The sequence below is a fragment of the Schistocerca americana genome, chromosome 3 (genome assembly GCF_021461395.2).
Source record: "Schistocerca americana isolate TAMUIC-IGC-003095 chromosome 3, iqSchAmer2.1, whole genome shotgun sequence".
NCBI lineage: Eukaryota > Metazoa > Arthropoda > Insecta > Orthoptera > Acrididae > Schistocerca > Schistocerca americana.
In genome coordinates, this window is record NC_060121.1 from 370035278 (window position 1) to 370060700 (window position 25423).

The following is a 25423-nucleotide window of genomic DNA, read 5'->3' on the forward strand; positions in this document are numbered from 1 at the left end:
ACTATCTGGGCTGACATAGTGCTCTCAGTTGGCTCCTAAAAGACAGTGCACATCTCAGCTGGGATACTGTGAATTACATCCCAAATTCTGTGCTTCAACTCATCCAGGGTTCTTGATCGAGTTGTATAGACTTTGCTTTTGAGATAGCCCCACAAGAAAAAATCACAAATGATAAATCTGGGGGCCAGAGAATGTTACTGAATTGTGAGAGCACACAATTGCCAAAAACTTCTCGCACATATGTCATTGACTCCCTTACAGTGTGTGATGTCGCTCTGTCCTGTTGAAACCAGGCTTCTTGAACATTTGGAAAGTTGTTCAGTGCAAGTATAACAAAAGTTCATAACATCTCCATGTAATGACTGGCACTGACAGTTATTGTGTTCCCCATTCATTTGCAAAAAAATACGATCTGATAAACCATGTGATGAAATGCCACACCATGATGTCACTTTACTAGCTTGTAAAGGGCACTCATGATCGTCATTAGGATTTGCGTTTACCCAGTAATGGCAGTTCTGTTTATTCAGGTAACCTATGAGATGAAAATGTGCCTCATCTGACATCCACAACTTGTTTATTTTTGTTATCATTTGTTGACAGAATCCTAATTGTAACTCATAATCATTGTCCTTCAATTGTTGCACCATCTGTGGTTTGTACAGATGCAATTTTAAATCAAGATGAAGAATTCTGTGAACACTCTTCTGGGACATTTCAACCACAGCTGCTTGCTTATGAATTGAACTCCATAGGCTCTGTAAGACAGACTCGCGTACAACATCAATGTTTGCTGGAGAATGCACACTTCTTGGTTGTCCTGCTGGTTTCTTCTTGAAGGCAGATCCAGTCTATTCAAAGTTATTAATCCAACATTTTACTGCATGTTTTGACAGAATGTCATAATATTGTCCTAAATTATAAAAATGTTGAAACTCCCTGTGCGCCACTACCAAACTATCATTGTTTTTATAAAACATTTTTATGGCTAATGCACGCTGTTGTCTGTTCCAATGATCCATGATTACTGAAATGGTGGACTGTTTACTCAGTAACTGTCATGAACCTGCAGTGCTGCCACCTGCCCATGGCTGGCATTACTCATTTCAAATATTCCCATTATTCTCTGTCATCCTGTACAATCAAGGTATAATTATTAGATGGCTATTATTAGCTTTTTCTTTTATTTTTGTTTATTTATTTTCATTGTGAGCAACCAATTTGAAGCATATCTTGATTTTTTTGTGTTCTGCAATAGTGGTGCAGTGTTTGAATGACATAATTATGGTTATTACAATTTGATGAGCACATATGGTCTAAATTTGAAATGACCCTCTAAGGCACAATAAGAGACAGTCCATGATTGGAGACACAGCTCTCTTTACTGAAGTAAGAATTCACATTTAGTTCATAGGTGGCTGAATGTAGTAACTTCCTGTGGTCAAAAGAGTGTTGAGAAAGTGGTTGCTGATCAAAATTATGTAAACTATGCGTCAGAGCGTGGTGCACAACCTATTTTTGAGCTGTTTGTTATTTCATCATAAAACAAGTTTCAGTAACTACCCAGATAACTAAAAGCACTTTAATTCTTATTTGCACTTCTTAAGACAAAAATATGACTTGCTTTATAATGGTATGAAATGTATTCCAGGTTGTACTTGTCTGGATCGCAAATATGTCTTACAAAACTATACCCTCGCATTCAGTACCCAGTCCCCACTGGCACACCACAGATTTCATCCCTAGTAAAATGGAACCACGATCGGGAGTGGTTTGTACCAGTTTTCTCTGATAAGGTAAAACTCTAACACAAGGAAACATAACCAAAAACTCAGGTTGATTCATGCATTTGACATGTTTTTATATTTCTCTAGGACTGGCTAAATAAACATTACCATACATACGAGATTGATCTCAACAAACCTGAAGATGAGTGGTACGGGGGTCATACAATTGATGGAAGAATAATCTTCCCAGCATCTGGATATCTGGTAATATACTGGTCACAATTAAGGAATATTTAACAGAAGAAATCAATGTATGCCTGGAGTTTATTGATCTTTCCTTATCATTTTTCTGTTTATTTCTTCTCATGTGGTGCAAGAGAATAAATTTAATTTAATATTTCAATATTTACAATACTGATTGATTAAGGTTTATTTATGACACTATTTCATTTTTGAATAACTGCTTTCTGTGATATTAGGTTTCTCTTTTCTATTTGTTATACTTTAGTTTTAGTTATTTTCTTTATGACATCTCTCAGTAATTTTCAATTCAACATTAGTTGCTCCATGATAGCTGACATTCTGTGTAGTAATTTTTCTAAAGTTTTCTTTCACAGTGTAGTGTTAACTGCTGTTTCTCTATGTACTTAACTGAAAACGTAGATGAACTGCATTCCAACTGTATAATCTGAAAGGCAATGGCTTTTTTCTAAGTAGTAGGTTTCCTCATAATTTATATCTTATTTACAATAATTTGTGCATGTCAAAATGGTATTGCTTTGCTGTATTAATAATAAGAGGATTTTAATATGGATATGTGCTATATTTTAATGTAACATACATATAGTTTAAAATGAGGTGATTGCCTACCTCTCAATGTTGTCAGACAATGAGTTTTATAGAGAAAAACATATTATTTTTTATATCTCTTTTTTATTTTGATCATGTTCTCAGTACTCAGATGTCATTTAATTTAAATCATAAATTAAATATTTAGAGCACACTGCTACAATTAAAACATGTTGTTTCTTGTTTCTAATGAACATGTATGACCATCACATTATACATACAGATGCTGTTGTTGTTGCGGTCTTCAGTTCTGAGACTGGTTTGATGCAGCTCTCCATGCTACTCTATCCTGTACAAGCCTCTTCATCTCCCAGTAGCTACTGCATCCTGCATCCTTCTGAATCTGCTTAGTGTATTCATCTCTTGGTCTCCCTCTACGATTATTACCCTCCACCCTGCCCTCCAGTTCTAAATTGGTGATCCCTTGATGCCTCAGAACATGTCCTACCAACCGATCCCTTCTTCTAGTCAAGTTGTGCCACAAACTTCTCTTCTCCCCAATCCTATTCAATACTTCCTCATTAGTTATGTGATCTACCCATCTAATCTTCAGCATTCTTCTGTAGCACCACATTTCAAAAGCTTCTATTCTCTTCCTGTCCAAACTATTTATCGTCCATGTTTCACTTCCATACATGGCTACACTCCATACAAATACTTTCAGAAATGACATCCTGACACTTAAATCAATACTCGATGTTAACAAATTTCTCTTCTTCAGAAACGCTTTCCTTGCCATTGCCAATCTACATTTTATATCCTCTCTACTTCAACCATCATCAGTTATTTTGCTCCCCAAGTAGCAAAAATCCCTTACTACTTTAAGTGTCTCATTTCCTAATCTAATTACCTCAGCATCACCCGACTTAATTCGACTACATTCCATTATCCTCGTTTTGCTTTTGTTGATGTTCATCTTATATCCTCCTTTCAAGACACTATCCATTCCATTCAACTGCTCTTCCAAGTCCTTTGCTGTCTCTGACAGAATTACAGTGTCATCGGTGAACCTCAAAGTTTTTATTTCTTCTCCATGGATTTTAATACCTCCTCCAAATTTTTCTTTTGTTTCCTTCACTGCTTGCTCAATATACAGATTGAATAACATCGGGGATAGGCTACAGCCCTGTCTCACTTCCTTCCCAACCACTGCTTCCCTTTCATGCCCCTCGATTCTTATAACTGCCATCTGGTTTCTGAACAAATTGTAAATAGCCTTTCGCTCCCTGTATTTTACCCCTGCCACCTTCAGAATTTGAAAGAGAGTATTCCAGTCAACATTGTCAAAAGCTTTCTCTAAGTCTACAAATGCTAGAAACGTAGGTTTGCCCTTCCTTAATCTATTTTCTAAGATGAGTCATAGGGTCAGTATTGCCTCACGTGTTCCAACATTTCCATGGAATCCAAACTGATCTTCCCCGAGGTTGGCTTCTACTAGTTTTTTCATTCTTCTGTAAAGAATTCGCAGTAGTATTTTGCAGCTGTGACTTATTAAACTGATAGTTTGGTAATTTTCACATCTGCCAACACCTGCTTTCTTTGGGATTGGAATTATTGTATTCTTCTTGAAGTCTGAGGGAATTTCACCTGTTTCATACATCTTGCTCACCAGATGGTAGAGTTTTGTCAGGACTGGCTCTCCCAAGGCCGTCAGTAATTTCAGTGCAATGTTATCTACTCCGGGGGCCTTGTTTCGACTCAGGTCTTTCAGTGCTCTGTCAAACTCTTCACGCAGTATCGTATCTCCCATTTCAACTTCATCTACATCGTCTTCCATTTCTGTAATATTGTCCTCAAATACATCGCCCTTGTATAGACCTTCTATATACTCCTTCCACCTTTCTGCTTTCCCTTCTTTCCTTAGAACAGATATCAATCTTTAATTTAGTATCAATCTTTAATTTAGTATCAATCTTTAATTTAGTATCAATCTTTAATTTAGTCTCACACTACAATCTACCTATATAATTTGAAATCATTTTTGCATGTACCCTACAGTGAAGAGTATTACAGCAACAAAAAAGTTTTGCTGCCCACTGCTCCTCATGAACTTGGCACCTAAAACACAACACAGCAAACAGATGCTATCAGCCTGTCCAAGAAAAACTAGATTAGTGTAATTCAGTAGTACACCCTACTCATTTGTAGTTCAGTATAATATATCATTCTTCTACAGCAGTTGCCTCTCTCCCCCCTTTCCCCCCCCCCCCTCCCCCCCTGAGGAATTCCCCTCATTTTGTGTTGAATGGAATGTGAGTACTAGTTAGTGAGAAAGTAAATGAATTAGGTAACTCTTTCTTCCAAATTCTGTTGCCTATTTACATCTTGTTTGTGCTGCTCCTCTTTCTGAAATCTTCGTAGAACAGCTTCTGATTCTAAATCTGAAAGATTTGTTCTCTTATCTTACTGGGTTACTGATTCACTTATTATTAATTCTCCTTAAGTCCAAGTATAGAGTACTGTACCCTAACACATGTACAGATTCAGAGAATGCATTGTTATTAAAGCAGTTATGGTAAAATGCTTCCATCTCTACTGTAAAAAATTGTGGTAAAAAAACATAAATTGTGCTATCAGTTTGTCTGTCTGTATGGATTCATACCTGTATTCATTTTGTTGAAAATATTAGTACACTTTCCACAGAGATCAATGACTTCATATAACTCCACAGGGAATTATCAGCAGAAATTAGAATCGACAGTCACACTGGGCACGGGAAAGATTTTCTCTCTCCAGTCCAATGATGAGAGTGTATGCTGTTAAGATGCTTCCATGCATAAAATCAAAATGGGGTGGTGCACCATCATGTTGAAACCACACTCTGTTCTGATAAACAAAAGATACTGTTTCCAACAGTTGTGACAGTTCATCTAAAGTGAACAACAAGTAACATGCACCACTCAAACAGCGTGGAAGCAAATGTGGCTTTATTAACAGATTTGCTGGTGTACTATTGTGATTGTGGTGTTGGCTCTAAGTACTATGGGACTTAACATCTGAGGTCATCAGTCCCCTAGACTTATAAACTACTTAAACCTAACTAACCTAAGGACATCACACACATCCATGCCCCAGGCAGGATTCGAACCTGCAACCGTAGCAGCAGCGCAGTTCTGGACTGAAGTGCCGAGAACTGCTCAGCCACAACAGCTGGCGATTGTGGTATTGATGTGGCTATTGCAGCAATTATTAACACAATTCTGAGCGAAGTGGGCCTCATCCGTGAACAACGCAAACTTTATCAGACACTGTTCTCCAGTACTGTGCTGAATAATCCATTGACAAAACTAAACTCTGGCCCCATTGCTTCCACACCATGGCAAGGGAGATCATTGTTGCTCCACCAGTACACTCTACACTTTATTTTTCAGTGTGTGCTTTTCATGGGCAAATTGGCAACTGTTTACTGATGAATCTTCTGTTATGCAATCCACTACCACCTCCTGAGATTGTGATATGAAAACAATTCTTTGCCAAACACCTAGACCAGCTCTCTGTGGCATGAATGACCTATTTTTTATTTACAGAGATAAATTTTTTCCAACCCAGTTGATGGCTATTGTAAAACTTTTCTTTGTATCTAAAAAGTTGTCTAGTAAATCTAACACTAAGGTACATCTCATACAAATTATCAGTTCTTTCTGATAATATTTCTTTCACAGAATGTCTTATAACCTTATTTTTTAGATTACCTTTTTTCATACCGAGTATGTTTGTCTTTTAAGTTGTTTCAAACTCTCATCACCATATATAGTGAAATCTGTTCATGTAAATTCGGTTGTGAGCAAGAAGGATAATATTATCTACCTTTCTTGTGTTGTAAGTGTGACCAAAATGGTTTTCCCCAAATGATTTTAACTGCTGTGCGATATGACTATAATGTCATACATTTATAAGGGAGGGACAGTTCAGACTTGTAGATTCAAAAGTAGTGGATAACAAAATTCTTTTGACAGTGCAGTATACATATATCTAACAATTTTCTTCTGTAGCTTCAGTGCCCAAGATATAGTTCTTCAACTTTCCAGAAAACTTTATCATGCCTAATGACAGATTCAGAATAACTATAATCTGCTATTTGTGTGTTGATATCAGTACCATTTATAAGTATTTTCCATGCAAAAGCACAACTGCTTAATTTACATGATAGAAATTTGACATGTGTATGCTGCGTAAATTTTTGTCCCAGAGTAATCCAAGGCATCTGATCATGTCAACTTCTTCCATTCATTATGTTTTATCATCCACTTTAATTCTCTGGTATACTGAATTTTTTGTGTTGAACTACACAATAATGTATTTTGTGATGTTCAGATTAAGTTAATACAAGTACTATCTGCCAAAATATTTGTTGGAGAATTTATCCAGGGAAAGTCATCCACATAGAATACAAAGAAGACTGGCTCTAAAATGGAGTCTTGAGGCATACCTTGTGATACTGCACTCCATACAGGATAATAGGTCATTGCATTTAGAGTGGCATTTCCTTTTTGTCTTTTGCAGCATATATTGAATGCCTGATCCAAGTTTTCTACAACATATAATGCTCTATCTTCAATAATCAATCAAGAACTGAATACAGAAGTAAACTCCACTGTCTACATATTATAGATAATGATCCTTATTTGTTATCACCATCATCAAATTCTAAAGGCTATGCATTTTTGCTATAACTACTCTTGTCTATTTTGTGCTGTACTCTTTATTTCTTGAGAATTTTGATGTTTTGTTTCCTCCAATACAAATTCTACTGTTATTTTCCTAGGCCATTGTGTGTTTTAAATATAGATATTCGAGAGCCTCAGTTTCCTTTTTGTAAGTAGTTGTTCTGAGGTTCCTTTGCTAATTGATTTCTTTGAATACATCTTCAATGATTTTTCTTTCAGTTCAGTTGTTGCTCATTAATTTTTTCCAAAGGCATGCTACTATTTTTATCAATACAAGCATACACACAGAAACAGAAGAAATAGTAAATAAAGCTCATAGAAGTATCATTGCTTGGTTTTCTGCAAATGGTCTCATCCTCAGTTTTCAAAAGACACAGCATATTCATTTCTGCATTTCGATGGCTACTACACGAACGATGAGGGTGAAAAATTGAAAATTCCTAGGGGTCTGTATTGATGAGAATTTAAATTGGGAAAAAACACATTTTGGAGCTCCTAAAACAACTTAGTTCAGCCATATTTCTGATTAGAGTCCTTGCAAATCTTGGGGAGAGACAAATCAGTAAGTTGACATATTTTGCATATTTTCATTCAGTAATGTCATACAGAATAATATCCTATAGCAACTCATCTTTCGAAGTCTTTGTTGCACAAAAATGTTATGTAAGAATAAAACGTGGATCTCACCCACAGTCATCTTGTAGACATCTGTTTAAGATGTTGGGTATTTTAACTACTGCTTCACAGTATATTTATTCCCTCATGAAGTTTATTGTAAATAACACCCAACAATTCAAAAGGAACAATGAGGCACATAATTACCATACCACAAGCAAAAATTACATTCATTACTCCACATTAAAGTTGTCTTCAGTATGAAAGGGGATACACAATGCTGAAACAGAAATTTTTGACCACTTACACAGTGATATACAATGTCTGACAGAAAGCAAAGTAAAATTTGATAACAAACTGAGAAAGTTTCTCCTTGGCAACTCCTTTTATTCAGTAGAACTACTACTATTACTGTAAAAGGCTGTATTTTTTTTTTCTTTTTGTTGAAAAGGTAAATAAAATAAAAAAAGACTTAGAAAGATTCAGAATGTAGCTGTATGCACAAATTAATTTCTGATGTGAATGTAATGTGACTCATTCCACAGCAATACGATCTGTCATACAACATGATCCATGGAACTTGTAACTAACTGACTAACTTTTGTATTTCTAAGCATTTTCTGTCTGTCTTCACCAGTGTCCAGCTTTCAGAGCCGTAGAGAAGTACCCTCCAGATCTTTCAGTGAAAGCATATTTTGTGGTTACATTGTTTTCTGATTTCCATGCTATATCTTCTGTGTTTAAGGTGTTTACCTAACAAAATTTATCAACTTTTTTTTGTTTCCCACTGTTTTGTGTCAGGTGTCCTTTTCGAATTTGATATTTTTAGTATCACAATTTTGAATTATTGGCTTTAAATTTTAAGTTCCAACTTTCCCAGGACTGTTGCAAATTTAGAAAGCATATTGTGCATATTTTGTGTTTCATTATCAGCTATTACGGTAATATCATCTTCAAATCTAATGCAGTTGATCCAGATTCTCAAGAGTTGCTACTGTAAACTTATGGTATCATATAAAAGTCTCTTATAGTCAGACATAAAAGAGAGTTATCAGGTTACGCAAATTGAACAAGAAGAGGCTAACAATATTACGAAGTGTAGCTCTAGTAGAGCTATGGTAAATCATGGTGTGGCCACTTTCATAGTGTAATGTTAGATAGGTGTCTGGCTTGGGAACGTCAGATTGTGTTTTTTTTTTTTTTTTTTGCCAAACTATAAGAAACTCGGGTTATGCATTAAGAACAGTGACACAAGACTGAATTATGAACAATTACATGTGATGTTTTATGCGCCATTGTATTGTAATCAGAGCCAGTTTAAGACACAAGCAACACAAGACACTACTTGTGGCATCATTCTGAGAGGGGACCCAGATGATGCACAACTGTAAGATTTCTATGCAATATATAGCACAGTTGATAGTGGCCTCTTGCAGTGCCACAAGTGTAAGATTTATAAGTGGTGCATTTCAGTTAGCAGCAAAATAATGATGTATGTGGAAGTGTGTGAGGGGAAAAAAGAGGGAAGGTCGGGATGCTAAATGATAAGTCACTTGTGTGGAAAAATGTTTTTAAACTGGCAATGACTGTAGTAATAATCCATGGAGATCACAGGCGAGAAGCCAATATTCTGTTGGAATTAATTATGCATTGCTTGCATGAGTGGAGGACAGGAACAAGCTTTCAGATCACAATATGTCAATAAAATGCCAATATTCTGTTGGAATTAATTATGCATTGCTTGCATGAGTGGAGGACAGGAACAAGCTTTCAGATCACAATATGTCAATAAAATGCACTAGCACTAGAAATCCAATAATGGATTCACACTGCTTCACAATTCATTTTGCGGCCACCAAGTCCTCCACGAAAGTGTTCTATGAAGTGCCTATACACATGGCACCACTGAAGCTGGAGATTTGTTATGGCAGCAACTGCAGTTCCATTACTCAGGGACCAGAAGTGGCCACTTGAAATTTCTGTGTCTTGGTGGGAAATGGCATGAAAGTAGTGAGAACCACTGCCAGATTCCAGCATCCAGAGGAAGGAAGAAACAAGCAGTTGCAACCAATGTCACAGAATATCACCAAATATGGAATGACGCTCTGGCTAACTTTGCCAATCAGAAAATAAAATTCCAAAGGTTGCCTTACTTGGAAGCCAAGTGATAAAAGGAGGATGTTGCAATCTTGTTGTATGGTGGGGAAAGATTTTGGCAGTGTTTTGTGGAATGTGGCAATGAAAAGTTAAGATTTTATCATGGGACATGTGACCTCCTACATTTTGAGCAAACGAGTGCAAAACGAAAGAACTGTGTGAATCTTTGGTGGTGAGATGGAGACAAACATGATAGTGGGCACACAGGATTACTTAAACAGACATGGAAACAGCACACCAGTTAACTCTTTCCCTATATCCCATTAATATGACCCTCCGCTGTATTGCCCTTGTAAAGCCCTTGTGTGTAAAAATTGTGTTGGAAGTTATTTAACTTCATGAGCAACTGCATTTGTAATTATGTCAAATTTTTTATATGTTATCTTTGGGAATAAACTGCTTCGGAGGAACTATTTCTTCAGGTAGTTAGAGAAAACCTATAAATCCAACCCACCGTTCCTTTTTCCATTCATAATAACAGAATATGAATGTTGCCACCCCCACTACAGTGTGTCACTCATTTTTGTTGGAATGCATGTATGTCTCTTTCAGGAAATGAGCAGTTTACTGATGCCATCCCTTTTGTAAGCCCTCATCTGCAGTTTTGTAAAGACCTTTTCACCTTGACACCCCCACTAAAGTGTGTCACTCATTTTTGTTGGAATGCATGTATGTCTCTTTCAGGAAATGAGCAGTTTACTGATGCCATCCCTTTTGTAAGCCCTCATCTGCAGTTTTGTAAAGACCTTGTCACTACTGCTGTGGAGGCCGAGTTGCCAGTGTTGTTATGGTAGGCTGAGTTTGTGAGTTTTTGAAACAGCTTCTGGTGTAGTACACCGCTAAGACAATTTCTGCCTACCATTTTGACACATCTATGCCCCAGGATAGGAGAATAAAGGTTCTACAACACTCCAGCAAATTAGTAACAAAGTCATACATATGAGTGAGAAAGGTTTACTTGTTTTGGTGACTTGTTGAATAATGAAGTCTGCAATACTGCATGTAAAACACAAAAAAGGCCCTCAATGGCTAAGTGCAAATAATCATAGGTAAATTGCATTTGCTATTTACTGTAAAACTTTACAGTAAATAGCAAATGCATTTTCCAACAACTATCTGTTCACTTCTAAGAGTTCACTACATAACATTCCCTGCCTAAGTCAGCCATGAACGATGATCTGTACCCAAGTGGGCAAGAGCTGCTATTCTATCTTCTGAGTAGACTTCTGTCTGTTGTCATCCTTTCATTGGTGGGCCGAGGCATAGTTGATATCTTCATCCTCAGCCCTACCTGTGGTGGCGGTGGAACTTGCTCAAGTCACGAGTCTCTATGGCAGCTGGCATCTTTGCCCCTATGGTGCTTTTTCCCTGGCTGTGTCTTGTTCAGATGACACAGTTACAAGGTATCCGGCAGCCAGCATGAGATCAGTACATAATTGTCAGTTGTTTGAAAGTACATGTATGCATATTGATCCATTCATGGGAAGCACGTTTCAACATCTGTGTGTCACATATGGAATTGAAGTAAGTGGATGTGCTGAATCCAAGCTTATTAACAGAGTATTTATCCTCCAGAAGGAGGCAGTTAGAATTCTGTGCAATCTCAGGTATAATGAGCATGTAAAAGGTGTTCTAAAGTAAGAAATTACTTACATTGCAATCAATATATATTTCTAAAAGCATGCAACTAACTTTAAAATATGGGCAGTACAATAGTTTCTACAAAGATAAACATATTTGCTAACACATGGAGAGACTGTAATTAGCCCCTAGCAATGAATAACACAAAAGGTGCAGACAACAACCCCTGTCATATGGATATAAACCTATTTAACCAATGTCCAAAGTACATACAAAGTTTAAATGAAATCCTCTTTGAAGGAGTAATTAATATGTTCTTTTGTATTAAAGAATTTTTCTCTGGGGAATAGATTGTCTTCATCTGCAGCACATTACTTAAAGCTAATCAAGATTCCTTGCCTCTTCCAGTTTATACATCTGTCCAACCCTGCCTGTCACATACTCCCTCCTAACCAGATCCTCTCTAATACCTTCAATTAATCCCTGGGCCTCATTCTCTTTTCCTAGATCCCTTCTGAATATCACAAACCTCTTGTGTAGGTGCAACCACAATGAAGGGTTATCTGTTGAGAGGCCAGACAAATGTATGGTTCCTGAAGAGGGGCAGAAGCCTTTTCAGTAGTTGCAGGGCCAACAGTCTGGATGATTGACCGATCTGGCCTTGTAACATCAACCAAACGGCCTTGCTGTGATAGTACTGTGAACAGCCATCATTTTTTCTGAGGGCAAGCAGTTTTACTGTATGGTTAAATGATGATGGCGTCCTCTTAGGTAAAATATTCTGGAGGTAAAATAGTCCCCTATCTCGATCTCTGGGTGGCAACTACTCAGGAGTACATCATTATCAGAAGAAACAAAAATGGCATTCTGCGAATCGGAGTGAGGAATGTCAGATCCCTTAGTTGGGCAGGTAGGTTAGAAAACTGAAAAAGGGAAATGGATAGATTGAACTTAGATATAGTGGGAATTGTGAAGTTCAGTGGCAGGAGGAACGAGGCTTCTGGTCAGGTGAATACAGGGTTGTAAATACAAAATCAACTGATGGGAACACGGGTAAGCTACTATGAACAACAAAGTGAATGCATTATTGTAGCACAGATAGACACAAAGCCTACACCTATCACAGTAGTACAAGTTAATATGCCTACTAGCTCCACAGATGATGAAGAGATTGAAGAAATGTATGATGCGATGAAAGAAATTGTTCAGATAGTTAAGGGACATGAAAATTTAATAGACATGGTGGACTGGAATTCGATACTAGGGAAAGGAAGAGAAGGAAAAGTGGTGGGTGAATGTGGACTGGGGGTAAGGAATGAAAAAGGAAGCTGTCTAGTAGAATTCTGCACAGAGCATAACTTAATGATAACTAACATGAAAGAAGGTTGTATTCATGGAAGAGGCCTGGGGACACTGGAAAGTTTCAGATAGAGTATATAATGGTAAGCCAGACATTTAGGAACCAGGTTATAAATTGTAAGGTATTTCCAGGGGCAGATGTGGACTCTGACCATAATTTATTTGTTATGATCTGTAGATTAAAACTGAAGAAACCGCAGAAAGGTAGGAATTTATGGAGAGGGGACCTGGATAAACTGAAACAATCAGAGGTTATAAAGAGTTTCAGAGAGAGCATTAGGGAACAATTGACAATAACAAGGGAAAGAAATACAGAAGAAAAAGAATGGGTAGCTTTGAAAGATGGAATACTGAAGGCAACAGAGGATCAAGTAGACAAGGACTAGTAGAAATCCTTGGATAACAGAAGAGATATTACATTTAATTGATGAATGGAGAAAATATAAAAATGCAGTAAATGAAGCAGGTGAAAAGGAACACAAACATCTCAAAAATGAGATCGACAGGAAGTGCAAAATGGCTAAGGAGGGATGGTTAGAGGACAAATGTAAGGATGTAGAAGCATATATCACTTGGGGTAAGATAGATACCGCCTACAGAAAATTTAAAGAGACCTTTGGGGGAAAGAGAACCACCTGTATGAACATCAATAGCTCAGATGGAAAACCAACAATAAGCAAAGAAGGGAAAGCAGAAAGGTGGAAGGACTTTTAGAAAGTCTGTACAAGGGTGATGTACTTGAGGGCAATATTATGGAAATGGAAGAGGATGGAGGTGAAGATGAAATGGGAGATATGACACTGCATGAAGAATTTAACAGAGCACTGAAAGACTTAAGTCAAAATGAGGCCCTGGGAGTTGACAACATTCCATTAGAACTACTTACAGCCTTAGAAGAGGTAGCCATGACAAAACTCTTCCATCTGGTGAGCAAGATGTATGAGACAGGCGAAATACCCTCTGACTTCAAGAAGAATATAATAATTCCAATCCCAAAGAAAGCAGATGTTGACATGTGTGAAAATTACCGAGATATGAGTTTAATGAATCACGGATGCAAAATTCTGACATGAATTCTTTACAGATGAATGAAAAAACTGGTAGAAGCTGACCTCAGGGAAGATCAGTTTGAATTCCGATGAAATGTTAGAACACGCTAGGCAATTTTAACCCTACGACTTATCTTAGAAGGTAGGTTAAGGAAAGGCAAACCTAAACTTCTAGCATTTGTAGACTTAGAAATAGCTTTTGACAATGTTGACCTGAATACTCTCTTTCAAATTCTGAAGATGGTAGGTGTAAAATACTGGGAGCGAGAGGCTATTTACAACTTGTACAGAAACCAGATGGCAGATATAAGAATCGACGGGCATGAAAGGGAAACAGTGGTTCAGAAGTTACTGACACGGGGTTGCAGCCTATCCCAATTGTTATTTAATCTGTATTTGAGCTAGCAGTAAAGGAAACAAAAGAAAAATTTAGAGTAGGCATTAAAATCCAGGGAGAAGAAATAAAAACTTTGTGGTTTGCCAATGACATTGTAATTCTGTCAGAGACAACAAAGGACCTGGGACAGCAGCTGAATGGTATGGACGGTGTCTTGAAAGGAGAATATAAGATGAACACCAACAAAAACAAAACAAGGATAATGGATTGTAGTTGAATTAAATCAGGTGATGCCGAGGGAATTAGATTAGTTATTGGAGAGCAAAATAGCTGAGGATGGTTGAAGTATAGAGGATATAAAATGTAGACTGGCTGTGGAAAGGAAAGCGTTTCTGAAGAAGAGAAATATGTGAACATCGAGTATAGATTTAAGTGTCAGGAGGTCTTTTCTGCAAGTATTTGTATGGAGCATAGCCAGGGTATGGAAGTGAAACAGGGATGATAAATAGTTTAGACAAGAAGAGAATAGAAGCTTTTGAGGTGTGGTGCTACAGAAGAATTCTGAAGATCAGATGGGTAGATCATGTAACTAATGAGGAGGCACTGAAGGGAACTGGGGAGAAGAAGAATTTGTGGCACAACTTGACTAGAGGGAGGGATTGGTTGGTATGACATGTTCTGAGGCAGCTAGGACCACCAATTTAGTATTGGAGGGAAGTGCGCAAGGTAAAAATTGCAGAGAGAGACCAAGAGTTGAATACACTAAGCAGATTCAGAAGGATGTAGGTTGTAGTAGTTATTCGAAGATGAATGAGCTTGCACAGGATAGAGTAGCATGGAGAGCTACATAAAACCAGTTACTGGACTGAAGACCACAGCAACAAGTACAGTTGCTACTCACTATATAGTGGAAATGCTGAGTTGCAGATAGAGGACATAGGCTCAGCAGCTAGGATCTGTGGTCACATTTGTGAGAGATGTGTGTGTGTGTGTGTGTGTGTGTGTGTGTGTGTGTGTGTGTGTGTGTGTGTGTGTGTGGTGTCTATTTATGATGAAAGCCTTTGCTAGCCAAAAGCTTACTTTCTGGCAGTCTTTTGTTGTTCCTATCTGTGACTCAGCATCTCCACTACATGATGAGTACTGACTATTCTTTTCATAATGTTGTTATACTCTAGCCTTGATTTTCCATTTCTTGATGGACTAAATGATACCCAGCCGCACCCTTAAGTCAGACCCTGATTTAATCATCCTCACTCCAGACAATGGCTCCACCACAGATGTAATGAACTGCAGGTTTCTGTCAACTGTATGATTCTTACTGCCACAGTTATGACATCCCAGAAGTGCAGCATAACCTCCAATCCCTATAGAAATTCTTCAGTCCATCCCAGAATCCCTCCCTAGGTACCCCAAGTGCACCTACCTTCTACATGCTTCCCAAAACTCATAAAGCTAGCCATTTTGGATGCCCCATTTTAACTGGTTGCTGTGCCCTCATTGAAAGAATCTGAGTTCTTATTGACCAATGCCTCCAACCCATTGCTTGCAGCCTAGGGTACCATATCAAAGATACTAACCACTTCCTTCACCATCTTTTAACCATCTGGAACCCTAGTTGTTACTGTTGATACCACCACCCTATACAGTGACATACCCCATGCTGATGACCTTGGCACTCTCAAACACTAACTCTTCCAACAGCCTACCACCTCCAAATCATCACTTAATTCATGATACACCTGACAGACTACATCCACATCCATAGCAACTTCTTGTTTGTAGGGATTATACACAGACAAGTCCATGACACAGCCAAGGATACACACCTGATGCCCTCCTGTGTTAACATGTTTCTGGTCTGTTTTAAGGAAACCTTCAAAGTCACCCAGAATCCCAAAGCCCTTGTCTGGTGTGGATTTGTTGGTTATATGTGCATGATTTGGACCCAGGGTGAAGACATTTTATTCTCATACCCTCAGAGACTCAACACTTTCTTCTTTACCATCTGTTTCACCTGGTGCTCTTCCACACAGCATGGCATGTTCTCAGATGTTGACCTCCACCTCACCAGTGGAAGCATAAAAACCTCTATGCATGCAAACTTACTAATCACCAATACTACCAGTATTTAGATTGGTGTCATCCCTTCCACACTAAAATGTTTCTCAGACACAGTCTGGCCAGCCTTGGATAGCACAAGTAAAGTGATGAGCAATCTATTGCTCAGTAAACTGTAGGTCTTACTAAGGCCTTCACAGACAGGCATTACTTCCAAAACCTAGTTAACAAACAGATTTCCCTTACCACATTTACACAAGCAACTGATCTTCGAATCACCCCCATCACCCCCATGAACCAACTGCAAAGCAGCGCTCTTCTCATGACTCAGTATCACCCTGAACTAGAACAACCTTTGCAAGGGTTTTGGCTGCTTGTCGTCATGGAAATGAGGAACATCCTACCGACACTCATCCCACACACAAGGCCTGCATCTGTACTCACCCACCTAGTACATTTTACTCCTGTCCTGTCACAGGCATATCCTACCACATCAGAGGCAGGGCCACCTGTGGAAACAGCTGTGTCAAATCAGGTCTGTTATAAGTTCTGTACAGCATTTAATGTGGGAATGACCTAAAACCAGCTGTTGACCTGAATCAGTGACCACAGCTGGGAGTGACTAAAAGCAGAGATGGCACTTGTTACTGAGCACAATATACTCAATGTGAATGGTGGCTTCATAACCTGTGAACCTGGATCCTACACCCTAGCACTAACCTCTGTGTGTAAAGGAGATGAAATGCCACCTTTGCTCCAGCAATCCTTCTGGCCTCACTGTCTGCTAGCCCTTGTCCTTCTCTACCCTGCAGCCAGCCTGCAGTCCCAGCTCATTATTGGTAGCCAGGAAAATGTTTCTGCACGATGTGTGTATGTCCACACATAGGTATTCTGTTAGATCGGCAAAGGTTTTGCCTGAAAACTCAGCAATGCTCTGAGTCCTGTTCATGTGTCTGTTGATGCCTCAATACCTTAAGTACATCACTTTGCACCAAGAAAATGTTTTGTTTTTAAAAAGTTGACTTCAGTTGAAGTATCTGAATATTATGACATATTAGGTAATGCAAAAAATAGTAAAAAAATTATTTCAATAAAAATGTAATGGCAAAAGCACTAGCATAATAGCGCATGTTGGGTTTTATTTCAGCTTAATTGTCGTCTGACGTACTGCAATATGTGTGATACTGTGAAGAACAATAATGAATAGAAACTTGTTCTTACTTTACTTTTGTTTGATATAAATGCTAACAACTCATATTTTATGTTATAAAAATGTAATAATCATGTCAAGTTCATAAGGTTTGTAATAAAAACACAGACTGCTTCACTTTTTATGAAAGAGTTTGAAACAATCCTTTCCCTCTTCAAGACAGAGGTGTTGATTTCATTTTATGCATTTTGTTTTAATACTGCTTTTGCAGCTCTCATATTAACATGTTAGTGATGATAAAATGTCATCCTTATTAGTTTCCATATGTTTGAACCGAACTGTTACCCTACAACTGTATATTCGATTAATGAAAGGCCCTTTCAGCTGTTGATATATACTACGTAAGTCCATGACTGGTTTTGGCCTTCACAACAAGGCCATTTTCAAGCAGATCTGAAAACTGTTCTGTTTTGGAGCAAGGTCAAATGATCATGTGACCTTTATTCATGGCAGATCAGTTTTCAGATCCTTTTGAAAATCACTTGTGTGTGTGAAGACCCAAATCACTCGTAGACTTAAATAAACACAATATCAGTAACTGGAGCAGCCTTTTAACAATTAAATGTCATCAACTGTGAGCCAGTGATCATACCCGCTGTACTGCATGCCCAGATCTGGTCTTGGATGAGGTATGTACATTTTTGTCTTTTTTGAGGCACCTAACTCATTTATGAACAGTACCTCACATTTTTCTGCCCTTCGTCTTTCTGACTGGCAAGCCAAAAGAGCCTCTGCCAGAGACTTCCTAAATTTAAGAGGATCCATAATGCTCTTTTTGCAGTCTGTTTTTCACAGCAGTGCTCTCTTTAGAGAAGCCAGCAGTTGACAATTGGAATATCTATGAAGTGCAGTAGAGACTAGATGAAACAGCACTCAATCAGAATCCTCTGATATAAAACAAATTTGATCTTTTGTTAGATCTGTATTCAACAAAGATAATGTATATCAACTCTTTCCATTAGAAATATGCAAAAATCAGTGATAAAGCAAGCGCACAACAGTGCCTATTCAATGATAATGTTATACTGTAAAAACCCAACCTGCACAACCACGCTATTACAAATTAAACACAAAATTGTTATGCATGAACATAAGTTTACTAATAACTGTTGATAGTACAATATTACACAAAATTATTATGTATAGGTATAAGATTTCTGATAACTGTTGATAGTATGATATTACATATTTGTTTCCCCAACAGTCCTAGCCAGAGATCACTGGAACAACTCAATTTAACCTAAATATGAGGTGATAAACTGATGATGGCATGATGTTTTGTCTTCAGAAACTCAACTGCATGTGCTGCAATCTTTTGGCACCAAGCAACAATCAAAATGAGATATACATAGTGCAGAAAATGCACAATTGTTGCAAGGCAGGAGACTCAGCCTGACAGAAGAAAATAAAAACTGAACCCACAGGATTATGTGGGTTTGGGTGGAAACAAATATAGAGTGTTGTTACATTACCCCTGCCATTATTTGTATTCTACCAAGGATTTAGTATCCCTATATTTACAGTATAGTAATATTTTCTGTATGTTCCCAGGTTCTCGCTTGGAAGACACTGGCAGCGCATAAAAGCATCAAGTATGAGAAGCTACCAGTCCTTTTTCAAAATGTGCATTTTCAGAGGGCGAGTATTTTTCCATCCACTGGTACTTCTGACATTTTGTATGCATAAAAACTCTTAATGCAAAACATTTAACTGTAAACAAATGAGTGTGTAATGTTTCTTTCCAGATGTTGTTGTGGTCTTCAGTCCAAAGGCTAGTATGATGAAGCTCTCCAAGTTGCTCTATCCTGTGCAAGACTCTTCATCTTTGAGTAACTACTACAACTTACATCCTTCTGAATCTGCTCTCGACATCCATCTCTTGGCCTCCCCCCAATACTAAATTGGTGATTCCTTGATGGTTCAGGATGTGTCCTATCAACCAATCCCTTCTTCTGCTCAGGCTGTGCCACAAATGCCTTTTATCTCCAATTCTATTTAGTACCACCTCATTAGTTATGTGATCTACCTTTCTGATTTTCAGTATTCTTCAGCAGCTCTTCTGTCTAAACTGTTTATCAGCAATGTTTCACTTCCACACATGGCTACACTCCATACAAATACTTTCAGAAAAGACTTCCAAACATTTAAATATATATCTGATCTTAACAAATTTCTCTTTTGCAGAAGAGTTTTCTTGCCATTGCCAGTCTACATTTTATATCATTTCTGCTTTGACATCACCAGTTATTTTGCTGCCCAAATAGCAAAACTCATCTGCTACTTTAAGTGTATCATTTCCTAACCTAATTCTCTCAGCAGCTCCTTAATTAATTTGACTACCTTCCATTATCATTATTTTGGTCTTGTTGATGTTCATCTTATACACACCTGTCAAGACACTGACTTTTCCATTGAACTACTCTTCCAAATACTTGGTTTGCTATCTCTAACAGAATTACAGTGACATCAGAAAAACTGAAAGTTTTTATTTCTTCTCCCTGAACTTAAAATCCTAATCCAAATTTTTGTTTGCTTTCCATTACTGCTTGCTCACTGCGCAGACTGAATATTATCAGGGATAGGCTGCAATCTTGTCTCACTCCCTTTTCATCCACTGCTTCTCTTTCATGCCCCTCAAGTTTTGTAACTGTCATCTTGTTTCTGTTGTTGTAAATAGCCATTTACTGCCTGTATTTTACTCCTGCTGCCTTCAGAATTTCAAAGAGAGTATTCCAGTCAACAGTGTCACAAGCTTTCTCCAAGTCTGAAAATGCTATAAATGCAGTTTTGCCTTTCCTTAACCTACCTTCTAAGATAAATCATAGGCTCAGTATTGCCTCACATGTTCCTACATTTCTCTTGACTCCAAACTCATTTTCCCTGATGTTCCCTTCTACCAAATTTTAATTCTTCTGTACAGAATTCATGTTAGTATGTTGCAATCATCATTCATTAGACTAATAGTTCAGCAATATTCACACCTGTCAGCACCTGATTTCTTTGAAATTGGAATTATCATATTCTTCTTGAAGTCTGAGGGTTTTTCACCTGTCTAATATATCTTGCACACCAGATGGAAGAATTTTGTCATGGCTGGCTCTCCAAAGGCTATCAGTAGCTCTGACAGAATGTCATCTACTCATGGGGCATTGTTTTGGCTTAGTTTTTTCAGTGCTGTATCAGATTGTTCTTGCAGTATCATATTCCCACTTCATCTTCATATACATCTTCTCCCTTTTCTATAATATTGCTTCATGTTCATTTCCCTTCTGTAGAACCTCCGTATACTTCCATGTTTCAGCTTTCCCTTCTTTACTTAGGACTGGTTTTCCATCTGAGCTCTTGATATTCATACAGCTGCTCCTCTGTTCTCCAAAGGCCTCCTTAAATTTCCAGTAGACAGTATCTATCATTGCTTAGTCATATATCCTTCAAAATCCTTCCATATGTCCTCTAGCCATTCCTGCTTTGCCATTTACTTCCTGTCAAGCAGATTTTTTAGACGTTTGTATTCCCTTTCACCTGCTTCATTTGCTGCATTTTTATATTTTCTCCATTCATCAATTAAATTACCCAAGGGCTTCTTCTAGCCCTCATCTTTTTATCTATGTGATCCTCTGCTGCCTTCACTATTTCATCTCTCAAAGCTACCCATTCTTCTTGTACTGTATTCCTTTCCCCTGCTCTTGTCAGTCGTTTGCTAATGCTCCCTTTGAAACTCTCTACAACATTTGTTTCTTTCAGTTTATCCAGGTCCTTTCACCTTAAATTATTACCTTTTGCAGTTTCTTCAGCTTTAATCTACAGTTCACAACCAGTAAATTGTGGTCAGAGTCCACATATGCCCCTGAAAATGTGTTCTAGTTTAAACTCTATTTCAAAAATCTCTATCTTACCATTATATAATAAATCTGAAATCTTACAGTGTTTCCAGATGTGTATCCATGTAAGCCGTGCATAGTCTAATATTCATCCTGGACAAGAGATCACTTATTGTACTGTGACCTCCTCCAAAATGATGATAATCATAAAACTGAACATTAATTATTGTAAATGTATTTCTGGTACATTTCAAAAACTCATGTGGCACTATTTAATTATTGCTGGGAAGAAACTACAAAGGTAATTTTTAAAGTAAGGATCAATTTGTAATGAAGTAAGAGAAATGTTATTTAGTAATGTAAATTGTATCACAAACTACAACATGGACATTTTTTCACTTCTCAGCATAGCCACAATAAACATTTAGACATTTGTCAGGTCATGGCATCAGCTTTTGGATCTCAGCATCAAAGAACTCTGCCACTTGACTGTCAAAGTACATAGTAACAGTTTCTTTTACATGTCATCATTTTCCAAGTGCTTTCCATGAAGAAATGCCTTCAGTTCTGGAAATGGATGAAAGTCTGATGGTACTAACTTAGGGCTGTATGGTGGATGATCCCAATGAAACTTGTTCAGTTGTGTCTTTTTTCTTGCCACAGTGTGAGGCTGAGCATTGTCATGAAGCAGTTAGACACCACTAGAGAGCAGTCCATGCTGGCAATTTTCAATAACGTGCCTATGCCATAATAATGTTTCTCAATACCTCTTAGCAATTATTGACATCCCTCTTAGTAAAAATTCGAACAGGAGAATGCTTTTCCGGTCCCTAAAAACTTGGCATTTCCATATTGCAGGTTGTTGTGTGAATTTTCATGGCTTGATCAGGGAGTTTGAATGATGCCACTCACCGCATTGATATTTACTCTCTGGAGTGTAATGCGCAATGCATGTTTCATCACCGGTCACAGTGTGATGCAAGAATTTGTCACCATCCTTGTGACAGCACTCCAAAATGAACAAAGAATGTGTCATTTGCTTTGTTTTGTGTTCTTCTGTCAACATTTTTGGCACCCATCTTGCACACATTTTTGTTGTTGTGAAGTTAGTCAGTAACAGCATGATAAAACTACTGACCTTGAAACTTGTGGAAATTTCTGATGCAGTTCATCAATAGCAAAGTGTCTATTTTGGCGAATTGTCTCACCAGTTTCTTCTGTCAAGTCTTCATTCATGACACTAGGCCATCCAGATCATTCTTCATTATGAACATTTGCCCTTTCTTCATTAAACAGCCTATACCATTTATGCTCATTTCCATAATTCATTAAACCTGCACCATAAACTTCAAAAAGCTGCTGTGAATTTGAGCAGCATTTAAGAACCAAACAGCCGAGTGCACTTCACAATTGGCAGGATTGCTGACTGACAGGACGACAAAGAAAGCAGTATAACCATACAACCAACACTGGCAGAGATGTGAAACGTATTTGTGGTGTAGTGAGAGACTGGCCAAGATTAGCTGACCATGAAAGGATGTCACATGACAGAATGGGTGGACATGATGCGCTATCAATTCTTACATTACAAATTACCCTCATTTACAAATACTATAATATTTTCACTTATATTTTCTGACTCTCTTGTGGATCATTTTCATTTGATATCTAGCCATTGTCTACAGGAGTATGTTTGTTCTTCTACTGATTGAAACCCTGTTCACCATTTTAACTCTTGATGATTATTTCTGTCCATAATTCTTTTAAACATTTTAAAATGTCAACAAAATTAAAATCCACATCAAAAAAGGATTTGACAAAGCTCTTCTTAACAATCTGAACAACTGATCTGCTGAATTACATCTGAGCATCTGAATGCACTTGGTATGATTTACTTCTATTTACAGCATAGTTGTTCATGCCAAAACCTTCTCAAGCAATACACTTTTTAATTACAGTAATTTTATGATTAAAACATAAATTTAGAGAAGTATACATTTTTGGAACTTATTAGTTGGTGCTACAAAAGGGTAATAATTGTTGTTTTAATTAATTTCAAATTTATACTTGAAATTTGTACATTTTTTTAGTTTCTTTTGCAAACAGTGTTTTTGAAATAAATATTTTTTTGTCAAAATATATTATGCTTTTATCAATAGCTAACAAAATGTTTCCACTCATGCGACAGTTGGCATTTAGTCCAGATAACTTCTGTCTGTGTAGTAACTTTACGTAATGTGGAACTTTTGTTATTTTTTCTTTAAATTATGCTTTCAATGAAACATATTACATTTTTATGAACAATTAACAGATACCTAAATACAGAATAATAAATTTCAATCCAAAACATTTTACATTAATTTTTTTACAACTTCAGAAACGTATATGTCAACCCATTTTGAATCAATACATTATGTAATACAAGACAACAGTGTGAAACATATACACTGATCTTTCTTTTTTATTTCAAAATAACTCCTCTTTTTGAAAATATATGATGAAATGATGGAGATTTATTGCTATATGTTATACATACCAGTATGTATTGCATATGACAATAGCCCAAAAGAAATGCTTCAATTATTTAAAACAAAATGAAACAATGGTATATCCAGGATGGAATGTAACAACATTATGAAAAGGGTAGTTACTACTCACCATATAGGGGAGATGCTGAGTCACAGATAGGCACAACAAAAAGACTATCAAAAAGTGAGTGATTGGCCAACAAGGTCTTTGTCAGAAACAGACAACATACACACACATACTCATGCAAACACAACTCCCACACACACATGACCACAGTGTCTGGCTGTTGAGGGCAGGCTGTGCACAGCAGCTGATGGTGGGAGAGGCAGTCAGGAAGCTGGGGCAGGCAGAGGGAGGGATATCAGGGTAGGGGTGGGGGAGAATAAACTGCTGCTTGTGGGAGCCTACAGGGATAAGGTGGAGAAATGGTAGGGCAGCTACATCCAGTCGGCACATTAGACGAAGGGGGGGGGGGGGGGGGGGGTTAGCAGCAGAAAAGAAGAAAATCTGAGAGACTGTGCATGCAGTGATGAAATAGAGGGCTGTGTGGTGCTGGATGAGGAACAGGGAAGGGGCTAGGTGGGTAAGGAGAATGACTAACGAAGGTTGAGACCCGGAGGGTTACAGTAATATAGGATATATCGCAGGGACAGTTCCCACCTGTGCAATTCAGAAAAGCTGGTGTTGGTAGGAATGACCCAGATGGCACACATTCTGAAGCAGTCATTCAAATGAGGAACACCATGTTCAGTGGCTTGCTCAGCAACGGGATGGTCCAGCTCTTTCTTGGTAACAGTTTGTCAGTTGCCATTCATGTGGACAGACAGCTTGTTGGTTGTCATTCCCTTGTAAAATGCATCAAAGTAGTTGCAGTTTAGCTTGTAAATCACATGACTGGTTTCACAGGCAGCCCTGCCTTTGATGGGATAGGTGATGCTTTTGGCCAGACTGGAGTAAGTTGTGGTAGCAGGCTGTGTGGGACGGAACGTGCATCTAGCTCTATTACAGGGATATGAGCCATGAGGCAAGTTTTGGCAGCAGGGGTTGTGTAGTGATGGACAAGGATATAGTTTTGGTTCAGTGGGTGGAGGATTACCATGGTGTGAGGAGTGGTAAGGATAGTAGGGCATGAAGAGGGGTAGCTGAAACCCTGATGGGGAATGTGATTCAGTGGCTCCAGTCCTGAGTGGTACTGAGTCATCAGGGGAATGCTCCTCTGTGGCTGGATAGTGGAACTTTGGGAAGTGGTTTGTGACTGGAGAGATAAGGCACATGAGATCAGTTTTTGTACAAGGTTGGGAGGTAATTGTGGTCTGTGAAAGCCTCAGTGAGACCCTTGGTAGATTTCAAGAGCGAATGCTTGTCACTGCAGGTGCGATGGCCTGAGTGGTTAGGCTGTATGGAAGGGACTTCTTGGCATGGAGTGGATCACAGGCATTGGAGTCGAGGTATTGCTGGTGGTTG

At 38.1% G+C, this 25423-nt stretch overlaps 1 protein-coding gene across 1 annotated transcript in view; it reads left to right on the top strand.

Moving 5' to 3' along the window:
• The window catches only part of LOC124606090 (fatty acid synthase-like), a 448407-nt gene that overhangs the window by 225173 nt on the left and 197811 nt on the right, over positions 1-25423 (top strand). The window contains exons 13-15 of the mRNA XM_047138055.1: positions 1652-1796; positions 1875-1991; positions 19161-19269. Of these exons, the coding sequence (XP_046994011.1) occupies positions 1652-1796; positions 1875-1991; positions 19161-19269 (371 nt within the window). The remainder of the gene's footprint in view (positions 1-1651; positions 1797-1874; positions 1992-19160; positions 19270-25423) is intronic.